Genomic DNA, 27,306 nt, shown 5'->3' with positions numbered 1-27,306 from the left:
ACACCATTCTTTTTATTTTTTTATTCATCAAAGAATCCTGAAACAATAGTGAAAGGCGTCCACAAAAATATCAAGCAGCTTGATTGTTTTAACACTGATAATAAAAAGAAAAGTTTCTTATTTTTTATCTAATAAATGCATCCTTGATAAGCATAAGAAATGTCTTTCAAAAGCATTTAAAAATACAGACCCCAAACTTTACAGCCCCAGAAACACATTTCTTTTTTGTAAGGAACAATTAATGTGTTAATAATAATAACATATTTTTTTTCATTGCAAACTGAGGGGATGAGTCAAACTATTTTCTGTATTAATCAGTAGCTCAGCTTGAATTGTCCAGAACATTCCTTTAAGACTATGATGGGTTAAAACAATCAGAGTGTGCTCTGTCAGTCCCACAGGTTTTATTCCTATTAAAATAATTGCAATATTTCTCACAGCTTCGTCAGTAATAAATACAGTGCAGCGCACAATGCTGAGATCATCATTTTCTTCAATCTTTCCTTTTGATGTGAAAGTGAAAATACTTTGCAGTGCACACAATGGATGCTCTACAAAAAGAGAACTCAAAATAAACAGGCTTTTAAAAATGATATATGTTATACAATTATGGGAAATATTTGAATCTTCCATATGGAAAGGTAAAAATAATACATTTGAAAAGGAAATGCTGATTAAAGGGGTTTGATCAGTTCATTTCAGTTAAAGGGTCAAATCTTGATCCTTCTCTCACAGGAGCGCATATGACACAATTCATTCCAGCCACAAAAAAAAAAAAAAAAAAAAAAACATAAAATGTAAATGAGGTTAGAGAGGATCAAGAGAGAAAAAAAGTAATATACAAAATGTAAAACAGGTAAAAATCAATTAAAGAAACAACCGCTTTTATCAAAAGATACTGAACGTTTATTCCTCTCAGCCTTGCTGTTGTTCTCTCTGTATGTTGTTGCATTTCATCAGTAAAGTCTGTGTTTGGGCTCACATGATGGTGCAGCACTTGCAGGGTTGTTTCTCTTTGCTCTTGACCTCCGCAGTGCCTCCTTCTGGCTGCCCCGACTCGCCTGCCGCCTCTTCAGCCTTTGGTGGCTCTGCTGAGCTGCCGTTAGGGGGCGCCTGTTCCTGCTTGGCGTCACCGGTGGCGGCCTTGGCATTTCCATCCTCGATGAGCACCACTTCAGCCTTCACAGTCATGCTCTCCATCCCCAAAACCTTCTTTGTTTCATCCTCGTCCTCAACGCTCTGGTAGCCCATGAAAACCATTGTGACCGGGTTCTCCGCACTGGCTCCGCCCACTTCTGTCTGAGGGACTGCAGGTTTGGCTTCTACACCCGTGATCTCCTTTATGGGGGCTGCGGCTGGGACTACGTCCTTCTCTACCTTCTCCACCTTCTCGGCCTGCCCTCGCTCCAGTCTCGGTGTAGTCTTGCTGCTCTCGCTCATGGTCACCTCATCAGCCTTGTGGAGGAGCTCTTCCACCTCTGAAGAGCTGAGCTGGTGAACACCATTGGTTACTGCACCATCCACACTGCGTACCTCATGCACCACTGCATAGAGAAAAACAAGATAGACTGAGTCAGAAAAGACCTTTCCCTGACTGACTGCGATAGTTCACCTTCAGTTTTTGGTTTTTATTAACTTACATAGTGTTTTTTCTTATACTATCAAAGTCAATGGGGACAAGCAACTGAAGGTGAACTATCACTCTAAGACTGAAAAGCCCCAAGTATACTTTATTTTTTGTACACATACACTAGCGCAGAACGTGTAGCCTTTCAAAGTATACTTAATTTGATGATGTGCGCAAATTCGGGTGGTCGACACAAAAGCAATAGAAAGCTTTATCCATGTTCAGTGTCTGCTCTATTTTTCTTTGCAAGTTATGACCGATATCTCTTTGAAACCAAAGCTGAACATGTATTTTTTTTTAAAAACATAAAAAAAACCTTGCAATATTGATGATTGTAATACACATAGGATGACCATACATCCATTTTTACATCCTTTATTTACTTATTTTGTATTTATTTCCGAATGGCCTAAAATGTCCAAGTTTGACTTTGTTTTCCCACTGACCATATTTCTACGGTCCTCATGCATTATATGTACATGTATTTGCATTGTTTTGGCCGTTCTCTGTAATTCCCGCACTCTTGCAAGCTACGATTGGTCGATTGCGTACAATGCCTGCATGCTATTGGTCACTTCACTTTTCAGTCATTACCTTCAGCAAGTATGAAAAACAATAGAAGAAAAAAAAAACTAAAAGCCTGGACATTTTAAGCAATTTAGAAATCCCTGCCAGGACATGTCTTTGAAAAAAAAAGGAATATGGTCACCCTAAATAAACAGCACTGACACCATATTTGAAAATGCCTATAAATCCTTTTTATAGTGTTAAAGCAAACTTCTAACCAACACTGAAGCACATTTGGCACACATAATCATTCTAGCCACTGACAAAACGCATAGAAAGCAAACTGTGCCCAGTCAATGACTACTGTTAGCATTGTCTTTTAAAGTTGTGCATCAAGTGCACTTCACTTGCTAAAAGTGCTCACTTGACTAAGGGATCAAACACAAGGAAAGTGTGGCAAGCGGAGTAAACAGAGCAGGAAGAAAGCAGTGCTACTGGTGTTAGCATTAGCAGCTTGAAGCGTTAGCAGTACAAACAGATGCAGTATCAGTGAAACAAGTATTTTAATAATCTGTAAACCTTTGGAGAATATATTTAATATATGTGCTAAATTTATAGTTTAATTGTGTAACACCACTGGGAAGAGAGAAAAGTCAGGCTGGAGGCTCATGGCTAAGCTTGGCAGCAACATGCCCAAAACTAGCAGTCAAGTTGCAGGGTGACCAACTGAGGGTTTAACGCACAACAGAGTATTTCGTTCTCTGACAGAAAATAACAATAAAAGTCAACAAAAATAAGGGATTTGTGGTTACCCTGCATCTAAAGCCATGCTCAATTAACCTCTTCCTTTTTGAGAAGTGACCAGCTTCTGATGTTAAATCAAGTAAAACTGACAAATACAAGATCTTCATGTTGTTCCAAACCCATCCAGTCTGAAAGAGATGTTTAGATGAATGACCAAGCTACTCTTTTCCATACAATAACAATGAATTCATACATTGGCCATCAAGCTTCAAAAAGAACAAAAAAGTACCATGACTTATTATCAATTTTCAATCAAGACTCAATGTAAAAATGTGCCTGTGGCTGCTTTTTCTGCAAAATGATATTATGTTGATTCCTGCACGTTTTGCAATACTTTCCAGATGAAATGTCCAGTGATTGGCACTACAAGTGTTCAGATTTATGTGAAAAAGATGAATGTGAAAATGCCAGGGGTTTATTACATTAGTTGGTTGTGGTACGACATGTATTAGTGGCGCTAAAAGTTTAATGCTCTATTGCATCAGCTTACTCTTAAAAAGGACATATCATCTAACCCTAAGTGATAATAAGCAAACATGAGATAAAAATGAATTTACTGATGCATCCATGCCATTTTAGTTTCTGTGAGCCGTTTTACTGTGAGTGCTCAACATTGTAACTGCAATGCTGTCCTAAATAAACTACCAAGAAAGTTAAATATGTTAGAAAACAATACATGCCAATTTAGCTGATCATGTGATGCAAATGTTTTAGTTCACAAATAATGCACTTTGGTAAAAGAGATTTGAGATCACAACATATAGGGCCTTATGAAATCTTTTAATATATATATCAGGAGTTTTTCCTAAAATCATCTTTTTAACATTTAAATTATTACTCTCTTTCTTTTATTTATTTATTTATTGCATTACATTATATTGGTAAAATAAAATTTAAATTCTGAAACTTATTTTCCCCGAATTGATTATATTTTTAAGGTTTAATTAGTAATCAATAATCAATTAATATCAATTTAATTAATAATCAGGAAGCATGTATATTCAACTGAATTTAATTTGTTAAAACACTAAGGGTACTATGAATGGATCTATGTTTTCATTAATTCAGTGTCTGTTTTCATTTTTCAGGATTTATGATTTAATAAATATCAATTATAAAAAAACAGTGGTAATAAAATGAAGGCATTAAACACTAATTAATATTTTTAAATATAATAAAAAAACTTGGATTACGTTTATATTATTTCAATTATATTAATCGATAATCTGCCTAAAAACATAATTTGTGGGAAAAGGACTAAAGGTGTGTTAATGTTTTACTGCCAATACTATTAATTTTAACTGGAAACTACAGGTAGAGACATGTTATTTTCAGTAAGCCAATGTTGTACATTTTGTGTACGGAAGAAAATCATATGGGTTTGGAAAAACATGGATTTTTGGGATTTTTGGGATTAATTGTTTTTGAATAAACCAAAACAACATAAACATCTAGTTTGGTCAAATAAGACAACTACAGCTGATGTTCTGAACATGTTTCCTCATTAATGTGTTTTACATAATGTACACTTCTCGTAAAGCAAGCATATCTAGCAAAGCCACGTGCGTCTGCTCTATCGCCAGCCACCTTTCTGTTCATCCTCATAGACCTTGACACCCTGCTGCAAGAGGTCTTTGGGGAGCAGTGTGTTAGTGGACAGGACTTTAGTCTCGCCAGTCACCAGGTCCTTCTCAACTGTGATCTCTACGGAGTACATCGCTGCAGGGCCAATGAAAGAACACATTACCATCCTGCAATGACGCACGGTCACACTCACATAAAGTCACTAAACACACACATACACACACTGTTTAGGCCAGTTGCTTTCTTCTATGAAGCTAGTAAAGTGTGATTTTAAGAGACTGTCTGGTGAGCTCTATGATAATAATAATACAGAGTGAGGTGTGGAAAGACAGATAGTATGACTGATGACTACATGGTGTTTTTTTTCTGTTCTAATGTAATATATGATGAATTATCTAAATTAGTGTTTAGAAATAACTGTAACTTTAAATAAAACAAGAACCTAAAAAAAAATCTGAACATAGTAATTCATTATATATTAAAAAAGCATAATATAGTATGTACCATATATATATGTGTGTGTGTGTGTGTGTATGTGTGTGTGTGACCCTGGACCACAAAAGTCTTATGTTTTATGCCAAGTTTTATGGCAAAATCATTAGGATATCAAGTAAAGATCGTGTTCCATGAAGATATTTTGTACATTTCCTACTGTAAATATATAAAAACTTCATTTTTGATAAGTAATATGCATTACTAAGAACTTCATTTGGACAAATTTAAAGGCAATTTTCTCAGTATTTAGATTTTTTTGCACCCTCAGATTCCAGATTTCCAAATAGTTGTATCTCGGCCAAGGGTATTTTCCATTTGTGGTCAATTTTTTTGAAAAACTGACACTTAAAGCTACGGTAGGTAACTTTTGATGCTCTAGCAGTTAATAAACAGAACTGCTTGCGTCTTGCGGAAGAACATCGTAGCCAGAACTACTTCTCTCTGTTTATGTCGATGAAGAATCACAAAGGTACTGGGTTACTCCGCCGCGGTAGATTATCTGTCTCATATTCTACTGTCAGGACATAATGACAGGATTAACAAATACGTTAAAAAAAATTTTTTTTTTACAAAGGTTACCTACTGCAGCTTTAAGACTATTTCTGTGGTCCAGGGTCACATATATTGTTTTGTGTTAATTCTATCACAGAAAAAGTAAATCAAAGCTGTGATGTGATTTCTGAGGCAATGCTGCCATGGTAACCTGATCCTTTAGTAGTACGACTTCTAAAAATAGTTTTTTATTTAATAGATGTTTTTCTGCTTTATATGTGAGTGAGAGATGATGTAGTGTGTATGGCAGACACACGAAGACACACACACATGCAAACACACATTAGCTGAAAGAACAGAGAATTAGAAGACAAGATTAGATGAAACCAGTACAGGATTAATAAGTTTAAAACACTGTTATAGGACAAAATATAAGACCCACAAGTTTAATGTACAAAATGTTAATAAAAAAATATACCCTCTCAAGCATCCTGGAAAAAACATACACCAAACAGACACTCATCCAACTGTCAATAAATCTACTTTACATTTATCTGACTACAGAGGGGTGGGCGATATGATCAAAATCTTCACAATATCAGGAATATCATATTTCACGGTAATGATATATATCACAATATAGTTGTTTTTACTTTAAATAAGGTCATTATGATATCAAAATGTTTAATACCATGTAAATATCATAATTTTTGTCACCAGTGTTAATATCACAAAAAACTAACACTAGCCTAAAAAACCCAAAAAACTCAAGCTAACTGAAGACAAGTAAGCGATTAAATATGAATAAGAAACTAATTACAAGCAATAGGACATAAACTACAGTAGAACAAATAAATAAGAAATGCTACATACATTGTATAAAGTAATCAAACGTATAAAAACACTGCATTTTCTTCACTGTGTAAATTAAATATATATTTTGTCTTATTAAAATTACAAAAGTGATTTAGTCAAGAGCAGTGAGAGATTTTCTCTCTTTTGTTGTATGATTAACATGAATGAGCAACCTGTCCTCCAACCAATACGCTCGTATAGGTCGTTTGTCCAAATCCCTGAAATGCAACCCATCAGATCGTACACTACAATTGCGCCCCATCAGCAAAAGGTTGTTTTCATCTTAATGTTTTGTAATTTTTTATTTGCACTGTGATTTGTGTTTCGTGTAGCTCAATGGGTAGATTATTGCGTTATACGTTGATATACAATCATGCTATCATGGGTTCGAACCCAGGGAATGGACGTGCACGTAAAATGTATATGCTCAATTTAAGCAATGCTCTTTGAGGGTTAGGTTTAGGGGTGGGGTTAGGTGTGGTCATTCGAACGAATAAGCCACCCAGTAAAATATGTATGAATTACTGTGAGATGGGTGTAAAAAAACCACACATTGCATTTAAAAAAACGTGCGTTTTGTTTGGTTAATGATGTTATATGTCATTTCATGACGACTGACGCAATGCGATACTGATACTGTATTTTTACGCCCGCTAGAGGCCGCTTAACTTTAAAACGTAAATATAGGTCATAATAAGGTGCTTGCACAAACGACCTATGGTCGTTTTTTGTTGGAGGACAGGCTCTGAATGACAGACAGCGGGTTAATTAGACTGCTGTCACTTTAAGAGCTGTCTGGATCCAATATACGGTTACATGTGTGTTTTCTCTCTCAGCTGTTTTACTTTAACTTAAGATCTACTGTGTTTACAAAGATACTTCCAAAGATGCACATTTTGACATATAAAAGTGTGTTTATTTAATTGTCCAAGCAGCAAAAGTACTGGACTCCGTTCACTACTCCCGCGCTCTATGAACACTGTCTTCACATGCGCACACCTCTCTGACAACACACACATATAGCAAAATGAGTTTTATTTCGCTGCTAATAGCGTTTTGACGGCTTAAAATCACCTGTTTTTTAAACCGCAATGCACATGCAAAACGATATGCTTTTGTGACCACGTAGCACGTGACCGTGTAACTGCGATAAAGACGATAGTCTAAAATCGCTACCGATTGACAATTTTCTACGTGTTTGCCTACCCCTACTAATGAACAGAATTTAAATCTTAATACTTTTAAAAAGCTTTTTCTGATAGCTCTAAAAAGTTTATTTCACCACAAAATGAAAATTCTTTCATTAATTACTCCCCCTAGTGTCGTTCCAAACCCACAAGACCGCAGTTCATCTTCGGAAAACAAATTAAGATATTTTTAAACTGTTTTTGAAAATAACAACTTTATTCAACAATTCTTTTCTGTTTTCCTCAATTTTGGAGGGAACCATGTCGCATGTGTGCACTTTCTTCTGAACATAAACAACAATTGACAAAAGTTGCTGATTAGTGACTGTTTTACCGACATCCTCGCTACGTTTCTGGACCTGGGAACATTTCAGATGTGTTGCTGTCTAAGGGAGGGTCAGAGAGCTCTCAGATTTCATCAAAAAAATTTTGTTTCAAAGATGAGCGGAGGTCTTACAGGTTTGGAACGACACGAGGGTGAGTCATTAATGACAGAATTTTCATTTTTGGGTGAAGTAAGCCTTTAGGTTTTTTCAGAAGTTCTAAAAAAGAACCTTTCTGCTTTTGGTCTTTTCACTCAGAAAAACTGGAATCACCACAAAGTTCTGAACATGACATCGATAATAAGAAAAAACAGAACAATTTAAGTGCTTCTTTTTCCAGCTTTATCTCAGAATTAAAGGGGTGAAAGGTAAAACGGCAGGAAGAGTGTGTGATCTCTGCGTGAGCTACGGTTGGATCAACACTCACCTGCTCTCATCATGTCAGAGACACCTCCGGATTTCTCCAGACGAGGGCTGACGTGAACCTTGACCTCTAATAGGGTCATGAACGAGGACACAGAAGGACAGAGAATGATAAAAAGGTATAAGGTGCAAGAGTGTAGAATAGGGGAGAGAGAGGGATAATGGGAAGGAGGAAGTACTACAGTAGACAGAAGACTGACTGCAATGTCCTTCACCACAGTCAATATGTCAAGAATAACTGCAGAAACTGATCTTTTGGCTGTGTAACTTTTAAATTGCTGCTCTTAAAATCTAATTTTGAATTCTGATCAAATGTTGCTCATGAAAAGGCTATTTTAAGAGGTGTTTCTGGTGTCAGAGATGATGACGTTACCTGTTACAGAGTCTGTCATAGAGTCCATCACAATCTGCAAAAATAAGACACAGAGCGAGAGAGAAATCTTATTTCACTGATCAAAAATATACATGTTTGTATTAAATATGAATTATACAAATACTGTCATCTGTCAAATTTGAGTGTTATTATGAAAACATTATATTTTCAGTTTACATCAAGAGTACTGTATCAGATAAGAAATGCAGTTTAAGATTTTTATTTTATGTTTCTTGGGGGTTAGATTATTAACTGTGCAATTTTTGCACCAAAAGAACATTTTCAAAAACTTTGAAATTAGCCTTAAAGAGGTATAAGAGTCAGTCACGTAGTTCCAAAAAATGTGTAAAATGTAATTTCCAACACCATCACAGAATGCTATTTAACAATGCTATTTAATAATGGTTCTTATATTATATTATTAAATTAAACAATTGTATTAATTTATATTATTGTGTAAAAATTACTTTTCTGTAATAAAAAAAATTACTTTTCTTTTTCCACTATTTTTTTTTCTATGTATAGAAAGTTCAAAAGAACAGCATTTATTTAAAAAAAAATATATTTTTTTTTTGTAACACTATAAGTCACAATTCATCAATTGGATGTATTCTTGCTAAATAAAAGTATTAATTTATGTTTATTACTTTTACATTTTAGAATATATCATGTATAGTTAATATGTTGCAATTTATAAATATGACTATATAAATAAATAATGTAAGTAATAAAATAAATCTTGTTTTTCTTTTTTTTTCCTTTTTGTTATAATTGAAGGATCTGCATATGTTCTCCTTATTTACATTACTATTATTTAATTCATATTTTTAGATAACTGGAACACAATTCATCCTTTGAGATATGATGTAAATAAGGTAAAATTGAGGTAAATAAAAAGAAAAATGTTAAGGAGCTTTCTCTCTAAAACAACTACCTACTGTGGAAATCTATTCAAATAAAAAATACTTTGAACAACAGTCCTGACACATAAACGGTAAGTGCTAGAGACCAGCAGGCACTAGACAGTGATATATGATGTACTTTAGAGGATACTGACCACCAAAGAAAAGGCTAATCAGAGAAAAGAATTTGTGTTGTAGCAGCGTCGCCGCTCTGAATGCAGCACCAGTGAGAGCAAAAGTCTGTCAGTCCTGCACTGCTTGAGTGAGACTGAATTCTGCACTGTAAGCAATGAGATCCATCGCTTCTATTAATCAAGATGGCCTTTGTGTAGCCGGACATGAGATGGTCCCCCATTGTGTGTCCTGCACTAAAGCTTTGAATAGAAGCCTCTGGATCCCCTGCTGCCCACCCTGGTGTGAAGTTTATGGGCTAGAAAGAGCTGCTAGTTAAACGCACCGTTTTTTCGACTGTCTTAATGTTGACTTCCTGTACTGCGTCTGACAGGTTCTCTTTGGTGGATGTTGCAGACACACCAGTCTCTAGCTCCTCCAGCTCTCTCTCCAGTCTGTGCTCGAAGAAAAGAAGACGGACATGCAGTTTATAAAGCGCATTTTAGGTTAACTCTTACTATATTTGTTAAATCTGAATGGGTTATTATTGTAAAATAATATAAAAATGTAAAATAGTTTTTGCTGCTTAAAATAGAAATCTTTTGTAACATTATAAATGTCTTTACTGTCACTTATGATGAATTGAATGCATACTTGAATGAAAGTATTAATGTAATTACAATTCTAATGAATAAATAATTTTTGCATTGTATTTACAAATAAAAATATATTATGTATTATTAATACATGAATTAATTAATAAAAAGGCTACTGTTATGTAAAGATTCAATATAATATAATTAATATATTATTTACAAAAAATGATTATAGGATGTGCTCTTTACCATTTATCTTTATTATTTACACATTTATCTGTTGGTAAGGGGAAAAATATTGTTAAAAAAAAAATGCATAAAAATATATACAGTACATCATATATACATAAATGCACTAATATATACAGTGTGTAAATACATATATAATTATCTGCACCAATTAAAATCTGTTTTCACGTATTTTTATATTTTTCACCACGACCCCTTTCTGAGTGTGTTTTCCACACCAGGTCTTATTGGCATCCTCTGTTCACCAGGATGACTCATTGGTTGGCATACCAGTCCTGTACCAGAGGCCCTTACAGCCAGAGCAGAGATTTAATCAGGCAGTGGAGATCCAGACCGACCGCTCTGCCAGCAGAAGGACCCATGCCAATTTTTCACCATTAGGAATAAACTGAGACAAATCAGATAAGAAAGAAAACCTTGGCCACTAGATCCATTTGACACAGTCCAGGCTGATGGATCCCACATTAGGGACCTTCTGTCTAACCACATCTGGACTGCAAAACAGAGGAATTCTGTTTTCTACTCTCCTTTTAGAGAGATAAAATATGTGAACTCAGCTCTCTATCACACTGGCGTGGCTGGTTTACCTGAGAATGGTGTCCTCAAGATCTCTGGTTTTGGCCTCATCTTCCCTCAGCTGTTTCATGGTCCCGTCCTCCTCCGGTCCTGCAGAGGGCGCACCTTCCAGCAGCCATCTTTCCCTCAGTGCCTTGGACTGCAAAAAATTCTAAATTTATGTAACAAGAATATACTCCAATATATGCAGAATATACTCTGCAGCTTGTATATGGCGCAGAGCAGACAAGTTCAGTTTAGAATTGTATTATGTTTTTAATTTCTATTAAAAAGAAGCAAAACAACAGTGGCAAGTAATGCAATGTGCCCCAATGCAGCCCTCTACACCAAACAAAATATTTACTCCCAATTGGGTTAAAATTTAGACATGTGAAATAATTTGTTTCTGAGCTGCAACTGACTAATCAGAACAAAGTATTCCAGATAGATATACAATAATGTTGCATGTATTAAGTATCTTATGATCACCAAGGCTAAATGTTTTACATATTTGATCAAAAGTTAAATACTGTGAAATATTCTTCAATTTAAAGGGATTTGTGCATCGGTTGAACAATGATGCTAGAGAGTTTCAAATCTGTTATCGCCTGCCTTTGAAGATCTCCTATGAGAGAAGAGATCTTTACTAACCAAATAGTGCACAGCTCTTGCTCTCAGAGCCTGAATTATTCAGCTAATTGGCACTAAAATCTAAATGTTGAGCTGGCACAAAGCTGCCTTGGCACCAAACCAGGCACTGCCCTGATTTACTCTCTGAAACTGATCTTACCCACTTCCTGTGACTCTCAGACCTTGATGTTTGCTTACTGGTAGCATTAAACTACATGGCAATTTGTTTGCCATTCACAAACCACATAAGATGTGTGCATATGCATAGGCTGCCCTGCCCAGCACATTACCAGCAGCCATTAAAAGTCTGAAGCTGAGCATAGTCACTCTAAAACTTGGGGATGGAGAAATATATTCTGGGTGGGGCAATGATGGTGCCTGTGCAAACCTTTTACAGTAACCCATACTAAACCAATCCAAGAACACTTCAATTGAGATATTTGCTGATTTTAGAATTCTGCAGCACATCATGCTGATTATTTCATCACAATATATGGATGTATGACAGGCAGTCAAGCCAAAAAAAAAAAAAAAAACACACACACACACACACACACACATTGACCATAGAGAAGTTATTCTGCGCACACTTGAAGACTGAGCATTATGGATGCGAGTTGTATGACTTGGCGGCTGTCCAGCTCCTAAAGGCTCTGGGCATTTACTGCACAATGCACTGCAGGCCTCGGACATTCCTGCCTCTCTCTCCCAGCTGTTCCTGATCAAACCTCTGTCTTCTTCCTCTCTGACAAGTCAAATAACATTCTTTATGTGCTAATATAACATTATATATTGTGATTCATGCATACCAGTCCATGAATGCCAGCTCTGTTTTCTCTAGGCTACTTTAAGGACTCAATTTTGTATATAATATATAATTTATTGTATATAATATATAATACTTTAAATATTGTTTGAATTGTCTTATTTATCTGTTCCATTAATAAAAAAAAATGATTCATTTATTCATGCATTCTATTGTTTTTACAAAAAGCAGTTTATAACAAATGTAAAAAAGAAAAAAGACGTTTTGTGTATTATATGCATTCACACACACACACACACACACACACACGTTTGGTTTAGCTTGAAGTACTAGTAGTAATTATATATATATGATGTATGGTATATTAAGTATCACTGGTCTATATAAACAAACAATCAAATCATTATAAGTGTTATTCAAATAATCTCATATCACTTTTTTGTTGCACCTCACATCTTTTATTTCTTTGTTTTCTTTCATCTCCATTTTCATTTTTGCCTGAGCTGCCACCTCCCACTCCCTAGAGACCTACTGTAGGAGAGCGTATACTGACCACACACACACACACAAGCACGTCTTTACTGACACGATGCGATCGAAAATACAAAACAAAGCACACAGGCTCCCATGTGCTTCCAGTGGCTGAGCCATTGTTTTCCAAAGTAAAACAGATCCAGCTTTTTGCGCAACAGCTTAAAACAAAGACTTTTGTCTGCTTGTGATCCTGTGTCACGTGATCTGGGTTAACCCATCCCACTAATCAAACCACACCTATCCAGTCCAGATCATTAACATACTGTACTGATCACTGGTCAGACATCCTTTAATCAGTCTGGAGTTACAGATGAGCCAATCAAAACAAGGGAAGCTCTGGAGCCAAAATACTCACAAAGAATGAGTATGATAGCTAATATACATTACACAGACATGCAGGCTTCAGCACGACTTGGCCAGAGGCCGGAAACAGCACAGCTTCGGAGCTCAAGTGGTTGGAATTGTTCTGTATTCAGGCAGAACTCTATGAACCTTATCTTTTAAATCGACAAAAGCCTGCTCATATATCAGATAGCATCTGTTTTCTGGATTCTCAGAGGCCCCTCCATACTTCAGCGTTTCACTGGCCATTCATCTCTCTCTCTCTTTCTCTCCCTCTGCATTTTGCTGACTCTGAATGGGAGCTCCATAGAAACTGCTAATGAGGAGAGTTTTTGGATCTTATCTCTGGCCAGCGCAGCAAAGTCTCTCAGCCACAGCTGATCGCCTCAAAAACACACACAGAAAAACACAACCAACTTCCACAAAGCAGCACTGACAATAATGATCGATATGTTGTTCAAGTGAATTACAAAATGCTAATAATATTTGAAATAAATCACAATTAATTATATATTCGTATCTGCAGCCTCCAAATGAAGACAATGCAAAGACATTATATTTTTGTAGCTGATTAAAAAAGCATCAGTTTCACATTAATGTTTCTCAGATAGACACAAGATACATTTGGTACTTGGTCATAATGTAGTCCAGATTTAAACCTGTTTCCTTGTCCAAATACGCACACCTGCGTTCTTAGCCACTTGAGAGCGAGTGCGCGACAGGAAGTAAGTGTGCAAGACTGTCCAAGGCAATGCCCTGAACACACACTAAATCCAAATAACGCTCTGGAGTGCTGTTCGAGGCTTAGTGTATCCCATCATGCAACATGTTGTTGATATGCAAGAAGACATAATGACAACATCATAACATAATTAGAAGCACCACAAATGAAATCGTGTCATGTTATAGAGATTACTGAACAGACATCTAGAAGTTGATTTTAAAGAGCAAAGTATTTAAAATAAAAATAAATCTATGTATTTACTAGCATTTTTACAACACTATAAGTTATAAGTATGCCCCATCAGGTAATGAAAAGGTCTTCGTCCTCACTACGCCATATGAGTAGTCAAGTGGTCAAGTGCAAAGACCACAAGTGTGGGTATATTAGCAAAGAGGTCAATGAGTACCAAATCTCAAAGTAAGATTTCACAGTAAAATTCCTATAATAACTGTAAGCTATGTTCAAAATGCAATACTAGCATATTGTTCACTGTATACTATGAAGCATACACTTGACAATAGTAGTATGTGAAAAAAAAGGCAATAATAAACATTTCAAACAATAGTATTGTTGTAATATGACATCACTGTTTAATTTAGACACAGGTTTGAAAAAATATTTGTATATATTTATACATGTATTTCATTTATATTCTCTATAAATATAAATATTTTATATATAAATCTAACATATTTTCCCTTAATATATACATGTATGTGTGTATTCATAATAAATATACACATTAAGTAACATAAACGTTTCTTTTCATTAGCTTTTGTCACTTTGTAGCCTTTGTTTAATTCAGAGAGGGGCGTCTAATTATCTTCTAGGAAATGAAAATAATACTCTGAATTTTTACACAATTGAAAAAAAAAGAACTTTGTGAAACAATGAATTATTAAGAAGTAAATTTGAGTTTTAATGATTGATATCACTTTCAGGTTACTTGACTGTGAAAATGGGCAGTGTTTTTTTTATTTGTATTTTTATACTGTTATATATTATATAAATAGTATTAAGTATCTTATATTATTTAATTTATGTATTCATTTTAAATGTAGTTTTTAATTTAGTAATTTTTATTATATTTTTTAATCAATAATATATGTAATATTTTTTTTAAGTCAATTCCAGAGCTCTGCATTGTGGAAAACAGTCTTTTGGTATTTCCAGTGAATATGAATTTCGCCAAATGCAGTAGAGCATCCACGTATATGCATACAAACACCCCTGCATACTATATACATACTGCACACTACAGATGTAGTGTAAATAGTATGGTCCAAACATATGCAGACACATTAAAATGTCTATTCTAAACTACAGCATAAACAGAAATGGGGAAAAGTCCTTCAACAGTTCACAATAATTTACACCTGACTTGAGGGCCACAGAGACAATACGCCATATATTTAGCAGAGTGAAGCATTTCCCTCTTCACACAAACAGGATGTCTCATCACCCCCCATGGCAGATTCTCCTTCCTGTGTCTGACGGGGTGTTCTTGGCCCAGACTGCACCAAAGCATGTGGTCTGGTCAACACCAATACTTCGAGGCCCACTGCCAAGAGGTTAGCATGAGACAAGCTTAAAATACAACTCTCAGTCACAACAGGGATCTGCTACATCCCTCTGGGCTCTAAAGGGTCCTGACCCTGAAAAAGGCTGAGGACCCCTGGTTTAATTCAGAAATAATAGGGACGAGTGAAATCAAAGACATTTCTGCCACATAAGAAAAAACAACATGCTTTGTTCAGTCATAATAACGACAAATAACAATAAGATAAAAAATCTAAATCATGAGACAATAATTCATAATAACATAAAATATGACATAAAACTCAAAATTATGAGATAAAAGTTTAAATTGACATGGAAAGTCATAATTATGACATGCACAATTTTTTCACTAAAAAGCCACAATTGGATTACATTGAGTTGACAAAAGTCGAAATTATTAAATACAAAATTCATTTTCATAAAAAAGTCACATTTTGATCTTATAATTTTAAGTTGTCATATGATCAGGTTTGTCATAGTTATAACTTAGCATCTCATAATTATGACTTCATCTCTCATGTCATGTTAAATGTCATTATTATTATTTTTTTTCGTAACTATAATTTCAGATTTATAATGTCATCATTTTGATCTTTTTCTCTCATAATTATTAAATATCTCATCATTTTAAATTTGAATGTCAACATTATTATTTCATTATTTTGAATGTTTAATGTCACCATAAAGATTTTGGATGACTTTATACCAACACTTTTTTATGTTGTGGAAATAAGTGGGCTTCAGACATCAAATGATTATAAGAGTTAAGAAATATAAAATCCATCAGTGTCTGTATTCGGGGTAATGTAAATGAACAAATATTTTGGCCTCAGACGTCTTTTTTTTATTTTACCTTGAGGTGCTGAAGCTGCCGTCGGTCATCCTCGAGTTGTCTTTTCTTATTCTCAATTTCTGTTTGTCTTTTCCTCTTTTCCTGTCAATAAAAATATTATTAGGATATTTTTGTTTCTGTACCAAACACTGCTTGTCCTGTTCTTCAACATCCATTCTGTGAAAACAGTTATTTTAGAGTTGAAGGTTGGCTAAAAAAGGTTTTCTGCGGGGTTACATATTTTTGTTGAAACCTACACCACTGCTCTCAGACCGAAGCATGTGTGATAATGTGTGTTAACAATCTTCATATGTGAGAGGAAATGAGCTGAGAACAATGTGTTCATCAATCAGTGAGGCCGAGAACCCAGCCAGCAGGGTGTGTGTGTGTGTGTGTGTGTGTGTGTGTGAAGTGTGCACCTATGTGTGTGTAAGGACTAAAAAAGGTGCATACATTTAACAAACTGAACAGGGAACGTTACAGCCCTCCTTTTTTTATATATTGGTAAGAACTTTTACATACAGCGTTTTTGTTGACAGATAACAGCATTTCTCCAGATTTTTTAAGAAATATTATTCATATTTACATTTATTTTACATTTATTTTTAGAATTTGAATGAATTAATGAATTAATAAGATTTTCAACATTATTCATATTACTGTTTAAACTGCAATTGTAATTTTCAAAATAATGGCAGTTGATGATTACATTTTTATAAAAATTACACATGCTCTGATGAATTTGATAATTGTTCTTTATATATATATATATATATATATATATATATATATATATATATATATATATATATATATATATATATATATATATAATATATATATATATTATTGTTCTTTAATATATTACTATTAATGCATTTGATGTTTTTTTTTATATCAATATGGTACATTTAATGGTATAATTTTAAAACAAGTTAGATAAAAATGTAATCAGATTACATTACCTAAAATGAGTAACCTAGATTACGTTACCAACTATCTATCTGTAATCAGATTACAGATTGCAAGTACTATATATATAGTACTTTCACTATATACTGTATATATATATATATATATATATATATATATATATATATATATATATATATATATAAAATTAATGCTTAAATGAAGTAAAATAGTACATAGTACTGTTCGATTACTTTAATTCTGGACATGGGCAGCCAAATCAGCAGTTTTCACGATGAGCCTCGTATGTAAAAAATCTCCGACCCACTTTCAGATTTGTGAAATGGGTTCAGGAGGTGGGTTTATTAGGACCTCCAGGGGAACATGTGGTGTGAGAATCTGACTTACTGCAATCGCCTGGAGCCGCTCCTGCTGTGAGGCTGATTCTGACATCCTGAAGGACACAGAATATATGTGTTAGACTGCTAGAACAATAGTCACAAACAGAAGACAGATTTGCTTCCTGTTCTGGCATCTGGACTCTTTTAGCTATTAGTGCTGAAGTCAGAGGACTGAGTGTAAAATGACAAAGTTGCTGGCTTCACATCAGTGCATCAGATATACAATATGATCATAACCGCATATAACACATAATCATAACACGCCACCACGCTGCTGTAACTACCAGTGGGACATTTTCTAAGAGCCCTGACTTTTAAGTGTTAATTAAGAATCACGATGGAAGATTATTGTTGTGATTATTAAAAAGTAAACACTATAAATCACATTAACATCAGATTATTTAGTTATGACTGAACATTACCTTTCAATTATGATTAATGTGTGTATGTTGTTTAAGTTTCTCTGATATCTGTAGTCTTGAATCTGATTTTATGGTAATATTTTCTGTTTTTGGTGCTGATTGGGAATAATAACGATTGCCAAGATGCAGGTTTAAATGGTGCTTTCCCACAAAGCAAGAAGGGAAAAGTTTGAGAAATGAGTCGGAGATCTGATTCATGCTGAGTTTGATTGAGCAAGAGAAGAAAATATTCCACTTTGGAGTGAAACTGAAAAGCTTGTTTTGTGCAACTGATTCCAAGAAGAGCAGAGAATGGCTGAAGAAGCATGTTCATGTGGATCATATCCTCCAGCCTTCTCCCTAATGACAAATGAAGTCTGTTTTCCGATCAGGAACATCCCTATTCAACTCATTCCCTCATTTCTTGTCCACACACACACACATTTCTTCATTCGTAAAGGGCCCGGCCCTAAAGATCTTCCAGACAGTGAAACGGACCCCTGCTGACACCCCCGTCTGCTGAAGGACACAGCTGTAGCGCTGGCCCCTGTACGGAGCATTTGAAAGCTGAGGTGAGATGCCGTCAGGGAAAAGAAGAATGTGAAGGCTGTCCTCCGACCCGCCGCACTTACATTCCCTTCCCCCAACATGAGTATAAAACACAACACCTGTACAAACAGCCTGAACGGGTGACACAGCAGCTGATGTGATTCTGCAAACATCCTTATGGAAGCCAATATGACATTTAAAGCTTCTAATACATGTAAGTCACATGAACAACAGAACCTATACCATGCTTTTTCTCTGAACTGTGTTTGTACATTCTGTACAGTGAATTCCAGATATCCCAACCATCTTTAATATATGATTGGAAATACAATTTTCATCTAGCAAGTTCTAAAACAGGTTGAAAATCCTATAGAGTTGTATGTGTGCATGTGATTTTAGATGCAGTTGCATGTCTGTCAGGTCTGCTAGACTTCTCTCTCAGCAGAATTCACCTCCACTTCCAGACAGTCTACATAACACACTCCAGCATTAATCAAACAACCAAACAGATCAATATGCAACACAAATATTTAATGCTATACTTGATTTAAAAATGATAGCCTTCAGTGAAATCCATAACCAGTCAAAACTAACAAATACTCATTATATTCGATGAAGCTCTCCTTGTAAACTAATTGTGTTGCGTCGTGCCAATTAATGCCTAACCTGATTTTACCAAGTGAGACATGTTCCTGGGACAACATCGTTGTTGACCCTGGAACAACATTGTGATTAACCAATCAGATTTGAAGAACCAGTTTATAGATTTTGTGAAGTTTATGCTTAAAATCAGTGTTTGGTGCTTGTACATCAGTGTCATTCATCTATCATATCCTCTGATTTTAGGGATTACTCATGGTTAAGGTTAGGTTTAGGTGTAGGGATATGGTTAAGAATATATTTTTGGAGTAAAATGTTGTTCCAGGGTCAACAAAATATGTTGACCTAGGAACACATCGGACTTGGCAAAATCAGGACGTGCCCAATTAATATGCAAACTGTCCGATTCAAGATGATCGTTTGTGTTCGTTCTTGTACCAGAAATGGGTGTCATGTCAAAAATATTTGAAATATGACTGAATATGTATTTAACGAGATCGCTATGGATAACAGTGAATAAACTGTAAGCAAAAATGGCCTATACATTTACATCATCAAAGAACATGATCACTGACATTAGTTTAGCACAAGTTTAAGCACTCTCAAAAAACTCCAGTGAAGCTTTCTCCGTTGTGAACTAAATTTCTTACTTGCATCGTACCTGCATCTGCACTTCATAGTTTATAATGAGAAAATTAGCAAGAGTGGAGAATTCAGTCACTGATTGCATGTGCTGAATAAAACTCAACATTAATAATGAGAAATAGAAATGCTGCAATCAACACTTTTCATCTCATTTTCATTTTCACTGAAATTGAGCGTCTGCCACAGTGCAGTGTTCAGGGTTAGTAGGTCAGCATTGGCAGGAATAAAATGACATAATCTGCTTCTGACAGGACTGCCAGCACCTCACACTGATTATTTATTCTCTCTCTGTTAAATCTATCTACAGCTGCTGGTTCTGTGCAGCGGAGGCTCACTCCTCTGTGAAATGAGGGTCATGTGTTTGGCTAATTTTCCTCCCGTCACATGCTTATCAGCCCCAGCTAGCACAAACAACAGCATGATCTCAGAGCGAGTCCGGTCAGCGCGCCTCATACGCCAGCTGATTCGATTTCCTTTACTAGCTTAACACTTTAATAGCTGTCAACAGCACGTCCAGGTTGTCTGGTAATGTTATGTAAGAGCCAGAGATGGGGAAGCTACAAAAACTGCTAAGCTAGGTCGCTCTTTTCACTGAGTCACACTTCAAGCAAAGTAACTAATCAAATTGACGGTACTGAAAATCTATAAGCTTCACTTCATTGAAATGTAATAATTTGTTTTTGCAATTACTTTTAAATAACTGGTGCAATTTTTTTATTCAGTGTATTACCATTCAAAAGTTGGTAAGATATTTATTTTCTTCTGCTCACCAAGGCTGCATTTATTTGATTAAAAATGCAGTAAAAACAGTAATATTGTGAAATATTTGTACAATTTAAAAGTATATTTTTCTATTTGAATATATGTTCAAATGTAATTTAGTCCTATGATGCAAAGCTGAATTTTCAGCATCATTACTCCGGTCTTCAGAAATCATTTTAATATGCTGATTTGGTGTTTTCGTATTATTAATAAATGTTGAAGACCTTAATATATTTGTGGCAACCATGATTCATGTTTTTCAGGAATCTTGCATGAATAGAAAGCCCAAGAGAACAGCATTTATTTGAATGTTTGATTAGTTTTAATTTATTTAAAAAAAATTATATTTAAAAAAGAGGAATTATTTGCTTAAAACACTCTTAAGCATTTTTAAGCTATTTTAATATGTTTCTTAAAAATGCCACTTAGTTTGATATTTGTTATTTAATGCAGATACATTGATATATGTATAAATGTGGCTTGAAAATACTTTTGGATCATGTTCAGTTTTGAGCAGTAAAATTAAGATGTTTTCATATAATCTGTTTGGACTGTCACTGGATAATTTACTTATTACTAAAAGTAAATACAAGAACTTACCACTAAATTCAAGTCTGTTTTTGACAGTTAAAATGTACATTCCTGTGAGACTCGTGTCACTAGCCTGAAGGTTGCATCACATCTTGTGATCACATAAACAGCCAAACACTAGTTATCCTCAGCAACCCCCCTCTATCCAGGACAGAATAAATTCATCTTGGCCCACAGTGAATAGAGAATGTTCACATTTGCTACATTACTACATCAACCAGTACAAACCAAAAGACACTAAGTAACAGGTTTAGACCATGCAAACCCACATTCCACATCTGTCTTTTATTCTCCTGGCTGCAATAATATGATGACTTTGAAAGGACTGGGGCCATAAAAGGACATTATTGCTTCGTTAGGTATTTCAGGTTTTTTAGATGCTAAATTAATCACATATTTCACTAATTAAGCTGCTTTTGACATGCACCACTTGTTCGAAAACAGTCTAGAGAGAAGGAGGAATTCAAGGCATCTCTTTCACCTTAAAGAAATGACATCAGACATGCTAGAGAACTAAAACAGATGTTTTTCTACTCAATAAAGCAGCACCTCATCTCTGCCAACATGGTCCGAATACATTCTTCTAACAGTTTCAGCACTTAGACCATTTCAGGTCTCTCAGCTGATGTTTTGAGGTCGTGTGGATGAACAAACGTCCTCCTGCAGTGAAAAAGCATGAGGCATAAAGAGCAGCTTTGAGACCCCATGACTGCTGGAGTGTCCCGCAACCATAGAGACATTAAGAGGACTATTCAAGACAGATCCTCACCAAATCAATCATTTGTGGTCTACTTACAAAAATGGATATAAAAATCTGATGGATATAAAAATTAATTGATAGTCCATCCAGTGCCAGAAAATTTATAATTACTATTATTGTTATTATAATTTATTTACCATTTCATTATGTGTGTGTGTGTGTGTGTGTGTGTGTGTGTAGATATAGTTATTTATTTATTTTTATTTATATAATACAAATAAATAAATACAAATAATAAAAATACATGTAAAAGACACCCACACACACACATATATACATCAATTTTGTCATTCTTATTGTTTTTTATATTTCTATTGAGCTTTCATTTCTTTTTATTTTAGTATCGTAGTACTTCTAAGCTTAAGGTTTTAATTTAATAATTTTATTTCAGGTTAATTTCAACAAACACAATTTTGTTTTCTAATATTTGTTTTCATAATTTGATTAATTACCATAACTCATAAAATGCTACAGTATATAGTTTTCAATAATACATAGGATTTTATTTTAACTATATTTGACTATAATCTGAAAAGATATAAAAATTCTGGTATTCTTTAATTTCTTACACTTTTTAATATATATATATATATATATATATATATATATATATATATATATATTAAAAAGTGTAAGAAAAGTGTAAAACGGATGGCATTTTGCTTTCAGCTCAGTTACTTTGGCTTTTTCTGAGGTATAACTTAACAAGGTTAAAGATTACAGTACAAAAATAACAAATAAGAAATGGATAACATCATTTCCTGAGAATGACCCAAAGACTCAAAGAGTTAACATCAACCAAACAAAATGAATGCCACAATATAACAAATGTTCAATCAAATTAAGTCTGCATCCCAGCCGCAGCAGAATCCTCCTAATGAGCCATGCTCCTACTAATGACCCTTCAAAACTAATAACCATAACTCAGTGAGGCACACTTAAATGTCAAGGCTAACTACTTCAGTGCCCAGAGATTATTGGGTTAACCTTTACTAGCGCTGCATGTGGAGGAGAGGAGAAGGATGGAGGCCTCTAGGCTTTCACAGGTGATATTTTAAAAGGTTTGAAATCATTTAGTATTCCCACAGATTTGTCCCATGTTCTGTCTAAAAAGAATTCAGCCTATCGGTGGACGAACAAATCTCACTGAGAAACTCAGACTCAGTCTGACTGATTTCTAGCGTAAGTGTAACCCTTATGCAGGGCTGCTCATGACAGCCTCACAGACAGAAGCACAGTCACAACACAGTAATCATGTCTGGTTATAGGGTCACAGACACAGCTGAGCAGCAAGAGATGACAGGCCAGATTCTGCTGGTGCTACTAACCCAAAGACAGAACAGTGCATGTGTCTGTCTGTGTTTTGCACTAAAATTAAAGGGAATGCTCACCAAAAAAGAAAATTCTGTCATCATTTACTCACCCTCATATCATTCCAAACCTGCATGACTTACTGGAATTGATAAAAAGACACTGTTAAGAATGTGAGAAAACAAACAGTTACCGGTCCATAGTATGAAATAAATAGGCTTATCATATAAGTCAATGGCTACCGTCAACTGTTTGGTTACCCACATTCTTCAAAATATCTTCTTTTGTGTTCAACTGAAGAAAGAAGTTCCCACAGGAATAAGTGGAGGTTGAGTAAATGATGAAACTGTGAACTGTCCCTTTAAGGATAGAATACACTAAATGACTTTTGCACAGATTTTTGATAACACCATTCTGTCCAGAGAAACAGCCACAACCCTGTGGACTTGCTCATGAACTGTTCAGCGAATAGAAGTGAAAAGAACACTGTCTAATTTATACCACCTCACCCTATATTGTCGGCCATAAATGTGATAACCCCCAAACTCCTTTCACACTAACAGTGAATAACAGAGCGAAGGAGAATAACAAAATGGACAGGAAGTGAAGAGCAAAGGATATATTCATTTTAAAGATGGTAGGGAAGGGTTTCCCTTTTGCTTTTTTAACTTGCTTCAATTCTCGCTCGGTTTTCTCCATCTTCGAGGAACCCTGACCAAGCAGATTCAGGCTTGTTCATTAGGGCTCAGCTCAGGCATGGAGTCTGATGAATCCTTTGAAGCCTCCCAGCATTCCTCAGCACATGTGGCAGAAATCAGCACTTCACACGGACGACAGTGGGGAAATAGCATGCATGCTGAGTTTGAAAGCAACATCAACAGGAACGGATGTGCCCATCAACCTTCTCCCTGAAGCCTGAGGATAATAACGCTGCATTTATTGAAAGAGAGACGAACAGCTTTGGCATTCTCAAATTTTGCCAGAACTGCTCTGGACATAACAATGCAACATGCCGTCCCCAAAATACACAATAGGTTTGTCCATACATTTACCACCACATTTTTACAGGCTAAAAGCAGCTCAGATCATATTTCAGGAAAGATATTTTCATTGCGCCAATAAAACAGCGCCTAATTTCATCCTCCCCTGAATGCAGTGGTCACTAATGGAGAGGCATGTGTCATCCGATATGGGCAGGGACTTTCATTCAGATTCCAGGAGCAACTGTCAGCCCACCCCTCATCTCTCTCGCTTTCTCTGGTGTAGTACATTACAGTAATTAAGTCTGCAGGCAGTTGTCTATGCTCCTCTAGCTAAAGCCCCAGTCATTATGTAGGCTATATGTATCCTCTCAGTTTCACAGAGGGAAACAGGATTCTCAGTGCATGGATTATTACGCTGTTTCACATATTAATACAGCTCACTGCATGCTTACAGAAATCAAGACGACAGAAATCTTTTTTTTTAAGCTGACACTGTGAGAAAAAAAGAGATTCTGAAGTCAATCAATTCAAATCTCTACTCATTATCATTGCTTATCACTAAAGACAGCATTAAATTGAAATTTCTGTTTCTTATTGCTCTTATTCTGAACAATTTATCCATGCATGTTTTATTTTTGTACTATTTTAACTATTTATGCCAGATTTCTCCAATCATATATTAATCTAAACCCCGCCCTTTCATGTCACCAACCACAAGCTCCGCCTCCGTCCAATCAACAACTGATGAACAGATCCAAGTCCCATTTTTTTCAACATTTTTGAAAATCAGTTTCACTCAGATGATCACAATACAGAAGTAATGATCTGCCACTACTTCCTTGGCATCATAACTAAAGTTTAACAAGTGTAATGCATTACATAAGGGAAAAGTTTTTTTTTTTTTTATAAGTTAAAAAAGTTAGAGAATGTAGAGAAATGCACCAAAGAAAAAAGAAAAGAAAAAACAGTTTGGTATGCAAATGTGTGCAAGAAAACAGACCATCCACAATGTAGTATGCAAATTAGCAAAAAACTAATGACTTTTGTCTTATTTCTAATGAAAGCAGAGATGTTTGATTTTGTTTTGTTTGATCTGAATTTCTTGCTTCACCTTACATTGCAACACAGAAGCAAGGTATTTTCTCTCAGTGTGCGAGACTTTCGATTTATTAGCTGCTATAGATAAATGGTAAAACAATTCGCGATACAAATAAATGTGCTTATGATTCCGATAGCTGAAATAATATTATAGTTACACCAGTTTGCAATAACAAGCAAAAGGATTCAAGACTTCAGATTAATTAGCCGCTAGGCTACATATCTAAAATAATACCAAAGTGCAGTAAACGGTAATAAAAAATAAAAAAAAACTACTTGCTCTACAAACCAGTGTGTTTCTGATAACGAGAGTAACCTGTATCGCTAAAATAACCGGAAACAGATGACACAGGTTTCATTCACAATTATGAACGGAGCGGTTTATATAAAACCCGGAATGGATTCCCCAGAAGGGAAAGCGCTGTAAGTCTATTCCATTCTTAATCAGCGTTCCAGACCCAGATTTTATTTTGTGCTGACTGCTTCTTTAGACCAGACGCAAAGCTACTGTTTTGGCTTCTTCTCGGTCAATTTTTGTTGTAGATGCAAAAAAAAAAAAAAATTGGTTTCTGTCTTAATAGTGAGTTACTCGATATTATTACTTGATTGCAGGTGTAGTCACAATTGTGCTGTAGTGCTCAATATCAGCACTACCGACTGTCTAATTTCAAATCGCAGTCGTGGTTAAATACAGCACGCGACAAACTGTACACAGACACGCACATTAGATGGATAGCATATTTTGTAACTAAGTAGCTCAAAGAAAAAGAGACAAGCTGTTTCTAAATTAGGCATGTAAACAACTGAACTGAGTTTCAAAGGCATGAAGGAGAAACCTATTTCTGTCAGCACGGGACGCATATAGAGCGCATGTGTGCTGGATGCTGCTGGATGTCATACCGTTATCCGCTGTACCGAACACATTACACCGCGGCAAAATAGAGCAGTAAAACGATATGCGTCTTAACAAATACATTTTAAAATTAAAAACACAGCCTTTTTTATAAAACATAGTTAAAGGTGCTATAGGTAGGCATCACACTCTCTGTAAATGAATTGCAAGAGAAGAGCGGAGCTTGGGATGTTTTGCAGGTGTGGCTCCGTTCACTCATTATGAGGGCCAGCGCGCGCTGGCCTGCCCACTAAACGAAGAACAGTTTCTATACTCACTCCATAGTGTCCCAGTGCGGTTCCCTCAAATTTCAGGTGAATTGTCCCGGTTGAAGTGATAGTTAGTTTTTTCTTCTTCTTCTTCTCAGAGGCGCAGCACCATCAGTTGTCAGCCTCTCTCTGTGTGTGTGTGAGCAGTGAGATCGGGAGCTGCTGCTGCTGGCGTCCCTCCCCTGAATCTGCCTCTCTCTATCAGACCAGCGCAACCCGGAAAATACACTCCACGTCCCTGTCAACGAGCTCTAAACAGGTCCACCGTGTAACATCTCTTCATCGACTTTCTGAGAGTGTCCGGTTTCCCAGAGATCTTTGTTTTGTGTTTATGCGCATCTAATGATGTTTTATATTAAAATGTATTTGGCCCAGTATGATAATTAAGTGGAGATTTGTCACCCTCTCATGGACGTAGAAGATACTACATATGATACTAAATATGATGCAAATCATTCCAAAAAAAAAAATATATATATATATATATATATATATATATATATATATATATATATATATATATATATATATTAATAATGTAAATGTAGATAAAGAGAACATGAGACTCGGTTAACTCACAATCAGGGTTATTATAGCTAACTAAAACATATATAAATTATTTTCATTGATTAAATAATGAATGTTTTAATATTTTAATATT

The 27,306-nt window shown here is 35.4% G+C and overlaps 1 protein-coding gene across 4 annotated transcripts; it reads right to left on the bottom strand.

Moving 5' to 3' along the window:
• Positions 1-387: 387 nt before the first annotated feature.
• Positions 388-27,012, bottom strand: LOC113110671 (paralemmin-1). Of its 4 annotated transcripts, none has more exons than XM_026274802.1 (9): positions 26,655-27,012; positions 17,792-17,837; positions 16,493-16,573; positions 11,116-11,255; positions 10,030-10,138; positions 8,671-8,704; positions 8,302-8,367; positions 4,526-4,657; positions 388-1,544 (listed from the first exon to the last, which is right to left on the bottom strand). In XM_026274802.1, the coding sequence occupies exons 1-9, from the start codon at positions 26,657-26,659 to the stop codon at positions 979-981; spliced, it is 1,179 nt and encodes a 392-aa protein (XP_026130587.1). In that variant the 5' UTR covers positions 26,660-27,012; the 3' UTR covers positions 388-978. The 4 variants fall into 4 exon arrangements, with proteins under 4 accessions (XP_026130587.1, XP_026130590.1, XP_026130591.1 ...); XM_026274805.1 differs by having other exon boundaries at positions 11,116-11,243; positions 26,655-27,009; XM_026274806.1 differs by lacking the exon at positions 8,302-8,367 and having other exon boundaries at positions 26,655-27,011.
• Positions 27,013-27,306: the final 294 nt, after the last annotated feature.

The sequence above is a fragment of the Carassius auratus genome, chromosome 11 (assembly GCF_003368295.1).
Source record: "Carassius auratus strain Wakin chromosome 11, ASM336829v1, whole genome shotgun sequence".
Classification (NCBI taxonomy): domain Eukaryota; kingdom Metazoa; phylum Chordata; class Actinopteri; order Cypriniformes; family Cyprinidae; genus Carassius; species Carassius auratus.
This window is presented reverse-complemented; position numbering and strand designations above follow the sequence as displayed.